This window comes from Henckelia pumila, chromosome 2 (genome assembly GCF_033568475.1).
Source record: "Henckelia pumila isolate YLH828 chromosome 2, ASM3356847v2, whole genome shotgun sequence".
NCBI lineage: Eukaryota > Viridiplantae > Streptophyta > Magnoliopsida > Lamiales > Gesneriaceae > Henckelia > Henckelia pumila.
In genome coordinates this window covers 97181759-97197928 of record NC_133121.1, presented here as the reverse complement: position 1 = coordinate 97197928, position 16170 = coordinate 97181759, and the positions used below count along the sequence as shown (strand labels likewise).

Below are 16170 nucleotides of genomic sequence, written 5' to 3'. Positions count from 1 at the left end.
TTAGAATTTATTTATTTTTTTCAAACAATAAATCACACGACAATATTTACAAAACATTTTATCCTAATAAATCAGAAATTAGAATTTATTTTAAGCAAATATTTGGCGAGCTCTTTCGACTCTGCCCAAGAGCTGAGATGAGTGCCGGTGGCGGCGGAGCTCAGGCGGCGCACTCTCTGGCGTTCAGGGTTATGAGGATGTGCCGCCCGACCTTCCACGTAGAGACTTCTGCTCTCAAATTCGATCCCTGCGATCTTTTCTTCGGCGAAGACCTTTTCGACGATCCAATCGCGGCCTCTCACCTCCCTCGCCTTCTCACTAACATTAATGTCGGCGGTCAGTCGAACAACTCCGCCATGGATCCAGCGGATCTCAGTTACCGGAGCAGGTTCCTCCTCAACCACCCTTCCGATTCCATCGGCCTCCCTGGCCTCCTCGTCCTCCCCCAGTCATTCGGGTATATCACCACAGTAACATATGCACGCACCTTCTTCATATCTAAGCTTATACCAGTTTAATTCTAGAGGAATGTGTGGCGAGCATCGTTGTACTAATTATTGTTGTCGTGGTTGTAGGGCGATATATTTGGGGGAGACATTCTGCAGTTATATAAGTATCAACAACAGCTCCAATGTTGAAGCCCGGGATGTTATAATCAAGGTCTAAAAGTTTTATTTTTTATGAACCGAAGAAATGTAACTGAAGTTATTTTCCTTCTGCTGTGATTTGCATATTGATGTTGCAAGTAAGCTAAGTGATAAGACCAAGTCATCGGCTTGAGCTTGTGCCTAGAATTTATTTCTCTTTCGACGGTTCAATCCATATTTGTTTCTAAGCATGCTCTATAGGTTTGTTTCAGTTTGCTACAGATGTGCCATTATGCTTCAGTGGTGTATATATTCTCTTTACAATGCTATCGGTAACTTTACTGTATTTCATATAAATTTAGGTTCAATAGGGATACAGACATTCACTCGTTGTGTCTAGATTTAGTGACCTTTTTCCTTTCCTGTCTTAAGAACTTTCAAATTGGAAACCATGATGGAGAGAATGTTCCAGAAGATTATCCATGTCACCGTTCAAATCCACGAGAAATCTTGGGAGAAACTTTAGATTCTTGTGTGTATGAGTTAGAATAGTTTATCAACCTTTTGGGAGACACTCTATCAAATCCTCTTTTATGTACTGGCACCAATCTCAAGACACTCAACTTAATTTGTGCAATTTTTTGTTGACAGGCTGAAATTCAAACAGAAAAACAGAGAATACTGCTGTTGGATACATCAAAATCACCCGTCGAATCAATACGTGCGAGTGGAAGATATGATTTCATCGTCGAACATGATGTGAAAGAACTTGGCGCACACACGTTAGTCAATTTGGGGGATACATCTTAAATATTTCTCTCTGGAAATCTTTAATAATTGATCATATTTATTCTAATTTCAATGGTTGCTTTTTTCTTATCTGTAGCTTGGTGTGCACCGCACTTTATAGTGACGGTGATAGTGAGAGGAAGTATCTCCCACAGTTTTTCAAGTTCATGGTTTCTAATCCCCTCTCAGTTAGAACGAAGGTACAAATTGTTCCAAGTCTTGCAATGTGCTTCCCCACTGAAATATCTGACAATTTTCTTTAAAATATTTGCAAGGGGCAAAATGCCGTCTCATTTGTATATTTTATCTTGAAAATTGACATAATTATTAAATTTTCAAATTAACTAATGGTTACTCTACTTGTCATGCAGGTTCGCGTTGTGAAGGTAGGTTGATGTGTGATTGTGACATTAAGTGTAAGTTCGTGATCTTTCCTTGCAATTCATAATATGTTATTCTATAAACCTCTTCTGTCATATAGTTCTTAGGCAGAATGACATCTCCATTTGTATGACAGAGACAGACTTTAGGATGGTTTGATGAATTTGTACCTGCCTCAGTTTTTGTTATACATTTCCTGTGTTTGATGGGTCTTGGAAAAGTTTTAAAAATACGATGCTCATGTTGTCCTCAATTATGATCCATATATCATGTCATATAGTTTGAGTCAGTTCCGGGAGTCCACAAAGGTGGCTGAGGCTACTGGAAATTTGGACTCAGTTTTTTTTTGACCTGTTTTAAAGTTCACTGTAGCAGTAGATCGTAACGTGCATTTAATTTTTCAGGATGAGATGCAAATATTTGTAAATTAGAAGTAACTGTTGAGCTTCTTCCCTTTCATGATCGTCAAATGGTCCTTCCCCTCAGGAAAACACTTTTTTGGAGGCTTGTATAGAAAATAATACAAAATCTAATCTATACATGGACCAAGTTGAGTTTGAGCCAGCACAGAATTGGACTGCAACAGTGCTCAAAGCTGATAGTCACCTTTCGGAACGCAATCTATTGACGAGGTTATTTGGAAAATTATTCTAATTAATTCGCAATCTTGGTTTTTTTATCGTTTTTAATGGTTTAACCATTTAAGTATCTACTTATCCAACTTGGTGTTGGCATCACCTTCTTTATAGTCGTTAAAGTGAACACTAGATTGTTTTGGCAGAGAACTGTTTAAGGAACCCATTCTCATTAGAGCTGGAGGAGGAATTTACAACTATCTCTATCAGTTAAGGTTGTCATCACAGGACAGTGCACGAGTGAAACTTGAGGGAAGTAATGTTCTTGGTAAGCTTCAGATAACATGGCGAACAAATTTGGGTGAACCTGGTCGCCTGCAGACTCAAAATATTCTAGGAAATGTAAGTTGATTTTTTATTGGTTTTTTACTTTAAAATGTTGACATGTATTGAATTCTAGTTTTTATCCCCCTGCTGACTAGATACATCTGAAATGACAAACATTATTTAAAATGAGATCTTGTCCCTGATATCTAATTCAATAATTAGAACTCAACACTAATGGAATTGTCTATTGTAATTTGAAGATATTTAGGGTCTGAATACTTTTGTTTTGGTTTGAACTGTGAAGGGCTGATTCAGTAAAGTATATTTTTTAATATATATTCTTTTGGATAAGAAACGATGATATATTAATATAGAAAGTTAATGATTACATAAGGCGGGCAAGAAATCCGCCGCAGGCAATAGGGTAAACAAAAGCCCTAACAAAAGGGTTAATAATGTAGATTTTTTTAATATCACATTTCTCTATTCTTACAACTATTATCATTTACTCCCTTGCAGCCCATCACACGCAAGGAGATTGAATTGCAAGCTGTTGAGGTGCCTTCCGTCATTATCTTGGAGAAACCTTTTGTGGTAACCTCCATACTTTTCTAGATATGGTTGTATGCATTTATTGAACTTCTTAGTTCTCACTTAATTAATATTTGGCCCCCTTTTGTGAAGAAATGTCCTCATGCCTTTGCTATTTTTAAATAACAACTTATGATCGGAGCTATTTTATTATGAAGAAGAACATCCATTATCTTTTGATCCTGCTGAAGGGTAAAGCTTGGATTTCCCGTTTGTTTTGGTAGTCACAGAATGAGCATTCTCACAGAAAAGTGGCCCTTAGGATTGTCTTTCTGTTTATTAGAGTTTGCCTGTTAAATTATGTAAATGGTGGCCTCGAGTGCTGATCACAACAGTACCATTGCCGAGTGAGGTCGCTGGCAATTTATATTCTTTAGCCATGCACAAAACACAGTATAACTTTTTTTTAATGCACGATTCACAATGTCTAAGCTTAATCATTCACATTCTTGATATCCTTATTTAGGCACGCTTGAATCTCGTAAACCAGACTGAAAGAGTTCTTGGGCCCTTTGAGGTATGGTTATCAGAAAGTAACACACTTGATGAGAAGACAGTAATGGTCAATGGTCTTCATACAGTGGTGAGTCTTTTAAAATGGCTTGATTTGTTGCAACCCTCAGTTACAAACACTGATTCCATCCTGAACATGAAATTGTTTTTGTACTTTCATCAACTCCTAGTTTAATTCTTAACCGCCTCATTGTTCATACATGTACTACTTTAAAGAAGCCTAAATTATCCATCAAGGCATTTTCAAGATGTGACATTGAATATCGTATGTTTTTTAATGCTGATTCTCAGACTCTTGGAGAGGTGCAAGCTTCAAGCTCGTTGGAGTTCCAGTTGGTCAGTGTGTTCACCTTTTGATTTCTACAGTAACTTGATTTGTGTTTGAAACTTGTATTAATAAGCTAATGATGGGCATTGCCTTAATAAACATATTGACGATTCAATGGAGAAAAGAAAATATGTTTTTTTAAACCACTAGAATTGGATCACTGGTGAATAACATCTTAATGATCTTTGTTCATTGTTTGCATGCAGAACTTGATAGCAGTAAAGAATGGGATTCAGAAAATCCGTGGCATTACGGTTCTTGATACAATAGAGAAGAAAACTTATGATTCTCTACTAGAACTGGAGGTTAGCTGTTTTCTTGAAGTTCCTCACCACTATGTATTACCATGGCCAGATTTGTGTGATCAGTTTGACTGATTTTGGATTTGAGGCAGTCCTGTTGGTCACACTAATTCATCTTTATTTTGAACTCTTTAATGGCATTTGATCAGACATTGAAATGAAGTGTACTTTGAATTTTTGAAAAGATATATGAAATTATTTTGAAATGATTTTGACATGATAATATTTGGTTATGAATTTCAAAAATTTTGGATATTCCAGAATAGATATGGTGGTGTAATGATTGTATGTGAAAGATGGAATATCACTATTATGAAAAGAAAGAAAGCAAATGATTGTGCGATCATTAGGTTTGAATGACCGTTTTGAAGTGTCAAAATTAAGCAAAGTCAGTTGAGTTTTTGGTTCAATACCATTGAGTCCGGGTATCAAGAGTCCAGCCAACATTAACTGAATTTTTTTATTATCCCAGAAACAAAAATTTGATGGTTTGGGTTTAGTCCGTGTTCAGTGAAGAAACCCTTGTTTTATATGATAATTTTTCATGCTTTTTCTTATATATATCTTGTTTTTATAATGTACTGATGGACCATTATTCTTAATGTAATCTGCAGATATATGTTGATTCTGAGTGATCAAAAGTGTGTTCTCTAGTGCTGAAGCGGTAGGTCTCCACTCCATACTTGGTTCTGGGATTCTTTTGTGAAAGCACGAAGTTTTACAAACCCACTCCCTTTTGTTGTTGAAAGATGATTGATTATTTTCATCTGGGAAATAAAATTATTTCGGTTTAGCTTGATTTAGTTGGCCAAGTATTTTGGGGTTTGTAGTTTTTTTTTTCACTAACAATAAAAAGAAAGGTAAAATATCTCGCACTGGGTACCGTTTGAAGTTACAGATAGATATAATATAGAGATAAATAATCTAATATGATAAAAAAAATGATAGTGTAGTATTTGGTTTTTGTTAAATAATAGTTTGTTTGATTGATTAAATTTTAAATAAGATGATAGATTATCATTGTCATTTTAAAATCAATAAAATTTGAGTAACATTATTTATTTAGGGTAAAATAGTTATTTAAATTCAATGATTTGATTGATGTAAAGTAAATAATTAATTGGTTTAAGATAAATATTTAATAAATACATATTAAGTAAAAACGAGATTGAATAAAATAAATTATCGATTTGTTAATAATATGACATTTCGAAAGGTGTTTTCGTTTACTCCTTTGGAATCGGGCCAGAAAAAGAGGTAGAGGTACGTAAAACAATGCTCACTCTATAATATCATTCATTGAATGATATAAAGATCGTTTTTTATTTTTCCATTTTAATTATTTTAATATAACATAGTTTGATATTTGCATCGGTATATACTTGATTATGCAAAAAAAATCCAAAAAACACGTGTGTCTGATCCAAAACATCAATTCAATTGGATATAAATGAAATATCGGATCAGAATTAAGTCAATTTCAATTGTTTGAAAATAAATGTCTCATCGGATCAATATTTTCAACGAGTTTGGCATTACTGTATCAGTTGCTGTTATCAAGTTGTAGAACTATGTTCTAGAGTTCTTTCAGGTTGTGTAATTTGGATTGATGAATATTAAGTACTTTGATATTAAATTCAAAGTGCAATTTCATTCTCTTTTTGTCTTAAAATAGGAGTAAAATATTGAAATCCATATTTTCAATTGGAATGAAATTTTTCGCTCCATTTTGTGCTATGTCTCAATAAGAAGCACTTATATCATAATTTTTATTTTTGAAAAAAACATATCATACACATATTTGTTGCTCGTACGATATTATAAAACACACGCACACAAATATATACTAGCATATTTGTACACGCGTTGTGTGACGAAAAATTTGATTTTTTTTATTAAAAATAATTTTGGAAAAAATATAATAAATTTATGGGAACAAAAAATAAATGTTTCTTGGGTTAAATATTAGCCATAAGTCTATGAGGAGTAGTTAAAAGACCATAAATTGTATACTTATATTAGTTATTTTCCACCATTTTTTTCAAATAATTTGAAATTCAAATTAAGGTCGAAGAGACCAAGTTAATTTCTCTAAGGTCTAACAATCCTTTGATATCCAAAGCAATAACTCTCTCCGGTACCAGATTTCCACCGTTGAATTCACTACTTGGATTGCGAGTAAGGAATCTTTGAATACCCGAAGGGTGGGTCGAATACTAGACGCATGAACAAGTCATGTCGAATAACCATCAATTATACCGTCACCACAGAAGTGGGCTTTCGGATTTTCACAGCTGCTACATATTGATGTAGTGTTTGAGATAGCTTTTAGGAAGCACTTCTTAGCTTTTCTTTCGCAAAATTTCAGAATTTTATGAAAGAAAAAAAAAAGTCAGCTCTCCTAAACACTACCTGAAACTGTATCTGCCCTCACTTTTCATTCAAATTTTCCATTTTTTTTTTTCAAAAATTTTAAATTAATTTTTATTTTTAATAACATTCAAGACCTCCAGATCAATCTAGTTGTTCATACTTTTTTTTAAAAAATAAAAAAATAAAGTGTTGATGAGCTTCACCGCATAGAACCCACCAACATCACCCCATGTGAAAACTTTCGCGTGCGGTTTCCTCATCTCTAACGACGAAGCTCAACTTCATCGACCGTTGGCCATGCTCTTTCGAGGATAAGGTCCAAAGATATATCTTCAATTAAATTTGGTCCCAAATAAAAACTGACATTGGAATTTGTGTGCAGCCCTAGTTGCTGGTGGGGTTTGGCTGCATCTGAGATTAATGTGCTGAAATTAAGGTTGTCGTCGAGTCGATTGCACATACGCAAGTATTTGTCGTGCTGAGGCATAAATGAATATGCACTCGAGTGATTCAAAGGTAGTCATTTACCCGAAACAATAAAAAAAATCATCAAATAAATGTATGTATATTTGTTAATATAGATTTTCAGCATTTCGATCTTCATAATGTCTTGAATAGTTTTTTTTTTCATTTAAATTATTGAATACTATAATCTATATTTTATATAAGCCACCAATTCACATGATGAATAGACAAAATAGATGATAAGATCTAAGAACTTTATATTAGTAATTTTCAAAATTTTAAATTGAAGGTTAGGGAACAGTTGGTGAATAAATACGGTATATATGATAAAATAAAGTAAATCAATGTAGTATTGTAGTTGATTATTTCAAAATTGTTTCAAGATATCATTAAGTATTATTTAATTAGTTTGACTAAGTTTCTGTTTATTTATTTTGTTGGTGGTTACATAGTTTTAAATCTAGTGCAAGAAAGAACAAACCTTTCAAAAATAAAAAATAAAAAATCTAGTGCAATAAATTGTAGGCCGAATAAAAGAAACAGTCGAATCATAATTCATTGCAATAAATGATAATATGGGTAATATGATGATTGATGAAGGGGACCGAAAGCAGCCCAAAGGGACAAAAGCATAAAAGTATGATTATTACAATGATGATTATTATTACACACAAGTTTGAGAACGTCTCATGATTTAATTTAAGAGACTTATATTTTATTTAAATTATTCATAAAAAATTATTATTTTATAATAAAAATATTACTTTTTATACCTTAAAAATAAGGATTTGTTTTTTTAAAACAATATTTTATATTTTTTAAATCTGAAAAAGTAGTCAATGTCAGAGACTCAGAATCTATATTCAGATACATAATCATAATAATTCATAAACAACCAAGTTATACACTTATGCATATAATTAATAAGTTTATATTTATATAATAACATATTAATGATTAATAGCATCGAAATTTAAAGAGAGTGGGGCCGGCAATTATGGATAAGGTCGCCACCAGAAAATTGACTCATAATAATGTTTACCTTTGATATTTTTCAATAATAATAATTATAATAGACAAGCCAACAGCTGTACTAACAATAGTGAATTTGTAAATCCCTTATGAATTTCCAAGTTGGTGTGGTAACCAGTAAGTGAAAGCTTGTATTAAGTAGTTCATTTTCTTTTACTAGTTTGCAAACTATTATGTTAGTATGAGGTTTATTAGTGTGCATCGAAAGATAGCGGTTGCGGATTCTTACATCATTAAATATAATAATAAATTTGTGAATAAACACTTGCAAATCTCCTTTAAAATCCTCGAAAACAATCTTATAGTTTATCATCTGATATCAAAATAAAACAAATATTACGCTTTATTTTTTATTTTCGAGATATGTTTTGGGTTCATAATTAAGTTGTCACATACTATGATAATATTAATGATGAATTTTAAACTAAAAAAATTATTTTTGAAACTGTTTCATGAGTTAGTTTTATGATACTAATATTTTATTCGAAATGATCTCATATTTCATAACAAGTAATACTTTTTCATAGGTTTCCAAATAACAGATCCGTATTTTGAAATTGAGTCATTAGATTGGGTCATAAGAGTTTATTATAATTTTAATTTTTGAAAAATCTTAATAATATATATAAATAAAAATAATTTAAATTACTTTTTTCTTAAAAAAAAATGAAGGTGGATATATATTCATTTTGTGTTATTTATACTTTACTTGTAAGTAAATTAAATACATATTTTAAACATTAAAAAAATGTAAATAACACAAAATAGATCGTAAATATCAACTCTCATATATTATTATAATATATAATATGAGAGACAACTCGAAATCGGCGAGGCAAGTCAATATCAGTCAGGATTTTCCTTGGAAAATTTCTAAAATTAATAAAACAAAAAATTGAATAAAAAAGCAAATAATCGTTGAGAAAATATCTCTCACCTTTTTTCTGTGCAGTTGTTGTTCAAATTTCATCCGCAGGCGATGATGGTTATTTGAGAGAGGAAAGAGTAGAATTGTTTTTGGAGGAGATGTACATAGGCGGCGTAAGTCCCACGCGAAAGTCTTTCAAGGATTCGCTCAAATTGCTTGAAGCTGATATTCAGCATGCTAATACTCTGTATGAGATTTTCGCCTTTTTTTTTTCTCTGTTGTAGAATGTTTGGAAAATCCAGTTTGTATTTTTCGTTTGTTTGTTATTCATAGTTTTTTTCGCTGCAGAAGCAAAGAAATCGACGATCAGTCCTTTTTTTTTTCATCCCGAATTTTCCTTTGGTTTCTTCGGTTTCATGTTTTCTTCGATATTATTTGTGATTTCCTTCTCTGTGACTGATCAGAATGTCTTTTTATTTTATAATTTATACATTAAATTGTAAGGATTCTCGTTTTGCAGTTGAATTGGGAAAGTTTTTAATTGTAGAATAGATTGCTTAAGTGTGTTGCGGCCTTGCGGATCAATCTAATGAGCACCAACTATTGATTCTGAGCATTTAATTTGTCTGTTCGGAGTATCTCTAAGTTATATTTTTTTGTGAAATTTGCTTATTGATTAGATTTTTAAAAAAAAATTACTTTTTTTTTAATGTTGATTAGTAATAGGAACCTGAGAGGTTAACTGAGCTTGGCTAATGGTTGTTTGGAAAGGATCGTGATTTTTTTTTTTTTAACTCAATAATTTTATGCTATTAGCCTGAAGGAAATCTCGAATTTTGAAAAATTTCCCGTTGCAGTGCATCTGACTTCCCATGCGAGTACGATGGTGCCTGCCTACAAATGAGACTGTCGTACAGTCCGGCAGCTCACCTTTTCCTTTTCCTGGTACAGTGGACTGATTGCCAACTAGCCGGTGCTCTTGGACTTTTGAGAATCCTGATATACAAGGCAAGTATATTTTAAAAATGCTCTGCTGCTTCCGGTCATGTTTGTTTTCCCAGTTAGTGGCTGAAACTGGTCGTGGCACAAACATACGTACTTTCCTTGACGCGTTTTCCTCGTTATGCTGGCAATTAGATTGAACTGCATTGTGGCACAGGTATATGTTGATGGCACCACCACTATGTCCACTCATGAGAGAAAAGCAAGCATCAGAGAATTTTATGGTAAGCTTGTTTTTCTCTTGCAGATTAAGATTATTTTACTGGAAAAGGCTTTTAGTGACTGGTGGAATCTGATTTCTGGTGTGTTCGGTGGTCAGCTGTTATTTATCCTTCTTTATTGCAACTTCAAAGTGGTGTCACTGATTCAGAACATAAAAAGCAAAAAGCTGTTTGCTTTGAGAGATACCGGAGAAGGGATGAAGATGATCATAGTTTTTATTCTGAAATAGATATTGAAAGGGAAGAAGAATGTGGAATTTGCATGGAGATGAACAATAAGGTAGTCTTGCCAGGATGCAACCATGCCATGTGCCTGAAATGTTATAGAAACTGGTACTTTTTCCGTCTTTTCGTTCATCCCTATTTCTCGCGTCCATATAAAATCAGACTAGCTAGTTATTGTTGGAGTCTCTACAATTGCTTTGTGCTGAAGATATCTTTCATTTGATTGATCAAATATAATGGCCTCAATATAGTTACATCTATGATATCTAAGAAATTGCATGATTTCAAGTCATGTTAAACACTGCATCACTTCTAATTTCTTTGCCTGCGTGTTTTCACATGTCAATTCAATGCTTAATCTTCTGACTAAGAAAATTTTGGGTTTGCGTTTAATAAAAGTAGAGAACTATTGGAGGAACATTTGGAGATTTTTGAGGACAAGAATTAGGAGATGACATCATATCTGGAAGGTTTCTTTGTGGGAACGGCTTGTAGACCGACATTGTCTTTTTAAAGTTACTCCTGGAGGGAAAAGGCTGTCAATGTCACCAGGGATTGGATTATTTTTCATCATGTTACTTTTTCCATCTTGCTGTCCTCAAATCTTAATCGACCACTTATGTTTTGTAGCTCTTCATAGTTAGGAGTGTTTATTCAACATGCCAATCATTTACCTTAGAATCTATCATATTACAGAGGCTTTCAAATTGTACATTCTTCCGCATGGAAAATGAATATGCTTCAAATCGAATGATTATAACTGTTGGCCATAGCATACGATTACCAAAACCTATTCGTTCAAGCGGATACTTTACCATCAGTATACTTTTTAAATGTTAATATTAATTAGTTCTCTCTGTTTCATGGAATGAGTTGAATTGTATTGTACTCTGTTTTTGAATTATTGAATACTTTCATTCATACATGTGCAAAAATCATGTGTTGTAATTGGCTCTTTTGTCGGGTTTCTGCACAATCTTGTGGCGATGCCACCTCGCATGGTGATTTATGTATCAGACTAATGTTTGTTCAAATCATGTGTGTATATGTTCATTTTATTGTGGTTAATAACACAAAAGGTCTTATTTTTGCAGGCGTGCTAGATCAAAATCATGCCCGTTTTGCCGCGGCTGCCTGAGGAGAGTAGACTCTGGTGATCTATGGGTATATTTGGAGGGCAAGGATGTGATTGACATGAGGATTATAACAAGGGAGAATTTGAAGAGGCTGTTCATGTATATTGAAAAGTTACCTCTTATTATCCCTGATACCCTATTATACGATTATGATACGCATGTGAGGTAATTATCTAACCTCTTCTTTGAAGCCCATATGCCATCAAATATTAGTCATTTTCTCGATCCTGTGGACAATAATAGTCAACGTAAATAAAGTTTAGAGAATTGTGCGGTTCATTCCACCTATGTCCTATTATAAGAGAAACCGAGCCTTGATTTATCAATGGCAGACGATTAAGATCAGCAGATAAAAATAGTGTAGGTAAATATAATTGTTGCCTTAAAATTCAAATGTTCGTGTACAGTTTGATGCTGCTTATTGAATAAATAGCAAAATTTCTCAGACTTTGCTGCGGAATTGAAAAATGTACTATGCTCCATGTGTGTGTGTGTTTTTTTTTTTCCTTTTTATTCTTTTGGTTGAGAGGTTCGTATTTTCTTGAGGCAGTAGGTTTAGTTCACATATCCAAAATGTATGATTCGATGTCCTGTCAAATTTACGCCGCAGGTTTGAATCTTTCTTTGATTGGTGGTAGCTACCCGATCCTTGCATTATCCCTGCCAAAGACTAGTGTTGTTGCCCAATTCACAGCCACGTAAAATCTGTTCCTCCAGCTAAGAACTCGAGTTAGGTAAGCAGAGCGCCAAATCAACCAGCTTAAAAATCCGGCAAGCGATAGACCTTTTACATCCTGTCAAATATATTCGTGCTAGCAGTTTGTGAGAACTATAGCTATAGCGATCGAATATCTAGTACAGAAGGACAAAATGATGACCCGACCGACCTTGGATTGACGTAGATCGATGAGTGCCTTGTATCGCCCAACTGATGCCATGCTTCCGAGATGTTTGTACACAAATGGATCCCCTAGTGCCGAATCTTTCATGGAGAAAGCCTTGCCCCAATCCTGTGTTCTTCCCATTCTGTTAAATAACTCAACAAGGAATTTTCCTTCCCGTTCCGCAACCTGTTTTTAAGGTATATAACATTAGATTCCTGCCCTGCGCTCTTGAATGAAATCTAGCAGTTCTATGTTAATAAGGCACTCCAATTGAACTTACAACTTCCTTTCCCAAATCACTAGACACATTTTTTCCCATTTAAGAACAATGGATCAAATTATGAGAAAAATTCAAATTATATGAACTGAATTGGAACCTGAGCTAGAGCTGGAAGCACCGGTCTCCCAGTATGTTCAAGAAAACCAGCGCAGTCTCCCATGGCGAAAACATCTTCCGCCGATGGAACTCTCAGCCATTCATCCACACCAATCCTATAAGACCCAGAAAATATGCACATAATATACGTACATGTATGCACTTTACTACGTGGAATAAATAGGCTATACCTTCCTCCTGGAGACTTGGGGAGATCTAATGACTTGACAAACTGAGAGGGACCAACCCCAGTGGACCAAACAAGGAGGCCGTAAGGAACTTCACTTCCATCACTGAGAACTATCTTATTCGGGTGAACCTCTTTCACAACACCGCGCACGAGCCGTACACCGCACTGAAATACATGCACAACTGTCAGATCAAATTGACACTATCTCAACGATTTACTGGAAAGAAGTCTGATTTTAAGGTACCTTTGTCAGGTGCTTTGCTGCGTATTGACGTAATCCAATATCAAACGACGATAAAATCTCGTTTGCCTGTTAAAATTTGAAGTTGGCACAAGATGTATGAACAGCTATTGGTTGTCAAACAGGGTAAATTGCAATTGAGATCTAACATTTAAAAGCACAAGGTGTTTTTTTTTTTTTTTTGCTTCAAGGTGCAATTTCCCAGATTTAAGTATAACATGGTATGTAATGATCAACAGGTACCTCAATCAATGTGACACGAATATAGTTCTTGACATGAGAATATCTCTGTCTGGCATCTCTAATTATGAAATCACTCAATTCTCCACTGAACTCAACTCCGGTAGGTCCGCCTCCGATCACAACGAAATGCAGTAGTCGTTCCTTCTCTTCTTCCGACACGCCTGTAAAAATGCAAATCTATTTGATCTCTCCAAACATGAATACACACACATGAATACGTATGTGTACCGTGAATCCAAAAATATAATGTTTATGAGAAGATTCAATTAGATAATGAAACTCTTGCATCATCCGTTGAAATTCGAAACAATGGTTCTTGGTATGATTCATGTGAAAAGTTTTAACATTTGAAAAGGATTCGAGGAAAAGGGTTCATTTGTAGGATCGTTACGGATGGACTGTGGTTTTAAGAAAGAGTGTGGTACTGCGGTGAAATTTACACTCAAAGAACCAAAATCTTCATAATTGGTCTCGATCGAAGCATTGAATGTCCCCATTAAGGTGGACTTATAATTTAATAAATTCCATTTTTCACCAAAAATCATGTTACAAAATTTCTATTCTTTCAGGAAAACTTCTCTTTGCTCATGAAATCCCACCTTGTTGGGGCAAAAAAGTTGGTGGTTCAATGAGATAGTCACCTGGATTTTCAGACAGCATCAGATTGAGTAGAATCTTCTTCCTTATCTCCTGGGCTTGAGTCACCTCCCGCAGGAAAAAGGCATGTTCTCTAACACCCTTTACGCCGAATGTCAATGGATCAGCTCCGGAAGCAATCACGAGCTTGTCATATGAAACACTAAACCGGTAAGGTTCATCATCAGGTCCACCAGCATCGACCGTCTCACAACACACCTGATTTAGAGGCCAAAAATTATGCAATAGCTTCAAAAGATGCTCAAACGAATGAGGAAATCGAACAAGAGTCGTCGTATATAGGCAACTACTTACTTCATGTTTTTCCATGTCGACGCCATTGCATGAAGCAAGGAAGAAATAAGAATTAGGATCCTTCGACAATGCAGTTTGTATCCGGCTAACTGGCTCTGCTACAGAACGGAATTCCAGCGTTCCGACACAAGTTGAGGCAAGCAAAGGAGTAAAGACCATATGATTTCTGGGTGAGATGCAAACAACATCGTATAACTTAGTGTCGAGGCCTTTGAGGAATCTACATGCAGCCCATCCACTACCCAAAACAACTACTCGAGGCTTTTCGCCTGGCTTTGTGGCTTCAAGTGTAGGATAGTTGATGCTTTCATATTCTGAATCAGACTCTTCCACCACTCTTTGTGCATGAGCAAATTGATAATCAGGAGTCATCATGATTCCTCTTCTTCCACAATTTATACCAGATGATTGTTTAAGATTTGACAAATACAAAAAGTTTCCACTCGCTGTAACGTTTTCAGCGACAGGTGGGCGAGGTTTGGGAGCCGAGACACCCTCGCTGAGTATATCCCTCTGACCAGAATAATTTCCGGTGATTCCACCGGATCGTCTGAAACCATTTCTCAGTACTCTTGAAAATGCCATTGGAGTATCAGTCACAAGGACCAACACTCTTGAGGTAACTTGTGATTAGCGCAGGTTGAAATGCTTTATTTTCTTGAAAGCAGGCCAAACTGCAATATATTTGTGCAATGATTACTAATTAAGGAAACTGGAAACCTCTAGTAGAAAGACAAAATCAACTTCTCCAATCAATTGGGAGAAGCATAGACAAGGCCAAAAACCTTTTAACGATCTCGGTTTAAAATAGGTATCTATTGTTTCGAAACAAAACAATATAAAGTTTCTGACTTTATGCGAAAAGAAGACAAGACAGGCTTTTTTGGCCTTGTAAATCTCTAATAAAAGGATCTATTACCAAGAAACGGTATCAGGCAAATTCTTGCCTCATGAAACATGCATAATTTAGCTGTTTCTTCCATTTCCATTCTGGCAATAGTTTTGTCCTAGACAAATAGGACGGTTTCTAACATCAAATGAACAAATCTTTGAATGCATGTGCTGAAATTCTTGAATCTAGCTCCTGTTTTCTCCTACTTTTGTTGCGCATGTTTAACCGAATTTGAAGGGGAAAAATCAAGAAAACAGAGCATGAAAAACAAAGCAATAACTAGAAAATGAACATCAGCATCAAACTTCTGTAGAGACGATTAAGGTTTATGAATAGAGCAGAAAACAAGAACAATAAACAGATTCCCTTTTCCTTTGGAAATGGACAATGAATGGGAAGCAGTGAGATCTTTACCTTGGGGTATCGTCAATGGTGGATTAATGTGTGTGAAGCTGCTGCTGCTTCTTGTTTGCAGAGCAGAGAAGAGAAGAGAAGAGAAGAGAAGGGTTTAAATGAAGGGTTTAGGTATGGAGAAACAAAAGCACGATTCCAAGATCTCCGGAATCTTTACTTTTTTCCAATAAATTAGTTTCCAATCTTGAAAATAATACACCCTTATATACTAGTTTCTTTCTTTATTTATTTATTTATTTATTTTTTTATAAAAAGCATATTCCT

The 16170-nt window shown here is 34.7% G+C and overlaps 3 protein-coding genes across 5 annotated transcripts; 2 read left to right on the top strand and 1 right to left on the bottom strand.

Annotated features, from left to right (window-relative positions):
* The first annotated feature begins 68 nt into the window (after positions 1-68).
* LOC140882649 (uncharacterized) lies at positions 69-5186 on the top strand. Its single transcript, XM_073288774.1, has 12 exons — positions 69-457; positions 576-660; positions 1239-1369; positions 1474-1576; positions 1748-1762; positions 2244-2389; positions 2539-2734; positions 3179-3253; positions 3717-3833; positions 4055-4099; positions 4298-4396; positions 5008-5186. Exons 1-12 carry the CDS (start codon positions 138-140, stop codon positions 5026-5028), a joined length of 1353 nt encoding a protein of 450 aa, XP_073144875.1. The 5' UTR covers positions 69-137; the 3' UTR covers positions 5029-5186.
* Positions 5187-9113: 3927 nt separating this feature from the next.
* On the top strand, positions 9114-14255 carry LOC140880264 (E3 ubiquitin-protein ligase AIRP2-like). Of its 3 annotated transcripts, none has more exons than XM_073284561.1 (6): positions 9114-9378; positions 9989-10139; positions 10291-10357; positions 10453-10687; positions 11674-11880; positions 14219-14255. In XM_073284561.1, exons 1-6 carry the CDS (start codon positions 9290-9292, stop codon positions 14238-14240), a joined length of 771 nt encoding a protein of 256 aa, XP_073140662.1. In that variant the 5' UTR covers positions 9114-9289; the 3' UTR covers positions 14241-14255. The 3 variants fall into 3 exon arrangements, with proteins under 3 accessions (XP_073140662.1, XP_073140663.1, XP_073140661.1); XM_073284562.1 differs by lacking the exon at positions 14219-14255 and adding an exon at positions 13419-13452; XM_073284560.1 differs by lacking the exon at positions 14219-14255 and adding an exon at positions 12326-12525.
* Positions 12354-15954, bottom strand: LOC140880263 (internal alternative NAD(P)H-ubiquinone oxidoreductase A1, mitochondrial-like). The gene is made up of 9 exons (XM_073284559.1): positions 15907-15954; positions 14601-15274; positions 14291-14504; positions 13650-13810; positions 13410-13475; positions 13167-13330; positions 12977-13091; positions 12603-12785; positions 12354-12509 (listed from the first exon to the last, which is right to left on the bottom strand). The coding sequence occupies exons 2-9, from the start codon at positions 15183-15185 to the stop codon at positions 12354-12356; spliced, it is 1644 nt and encodes a 547-aa protein (XP_073140660.1). The 5' UTR covers positions 15186-15274; positions 15907-15954.
* Positions 15955-16170: the final 216 nt, after the last annotated feature.

Bases quoted from the DNA above. Each gene is read 5' to 3' on its own strand.
- LOC140882649 (XM_073288774.1), top strand. From the start codon at position 138: ATGAGTGCCGGTGGCGGCGGAGCTCAGGCGGCGCACTCTCTGGCGTTC. The intron at 2,390-2,538 runs GTTATTTGGAAA...TTGTTTTGGCAG, and splicing joins GAACGCAATCTATTGACGAG to AGAACTGTTTAAGGAACCCA. The intron at 3,254-3,716 runs GTAACCTCCATA...ATCCTTATTTAG, and splicing joins TCTTGGAGAAACCTTTTGTG to GCACGCTTGAATCTCGTAAA.
- LOC140880264 (XM_073284560.1), top strand. From the start codon at position 9,290: ATGTACATAGGCGGCGTAAGTCCCACGCGAAAGTCTTTCAAGGATTCG. The intron at 10,358-10,452 runs GTAAGCTTGTTT...TTCGGTGGTCAG, and splicing joins AAGCATCAGAGAATTTTATG to CTGTTATTTATCCTTCTTTA. The intron at 10,688-11,673 runs GTACTTTTTCCG...TTATTTTTGCAG, and splicing joins CTGAAATGTTATAGAAACTG to GCGTGCTAGATCAAAATCAT.
- LOC140880263 (XM_073284559.1), bottom strand. From the start codon at position 15,185: ATGGCATTTTCAAGAGTACTGAGAAATGGTTTCAGACGATCCGGTGGA. The intron at 13,811-14,290 runs GTGACTATCTCA...GCATTTTTACAG, and splicing joins GATGCTGTCTGAAAATCCAG to GCGTGTCGGAAGAAGAGAAG. The intron at 13,092-13,166 runs GTATAGCCTATT...TGGGTCTTATAG, and splicing joins CCCAAGTCTCCAGGAGGAAG to GATTGGTGTGGATGAATGGC.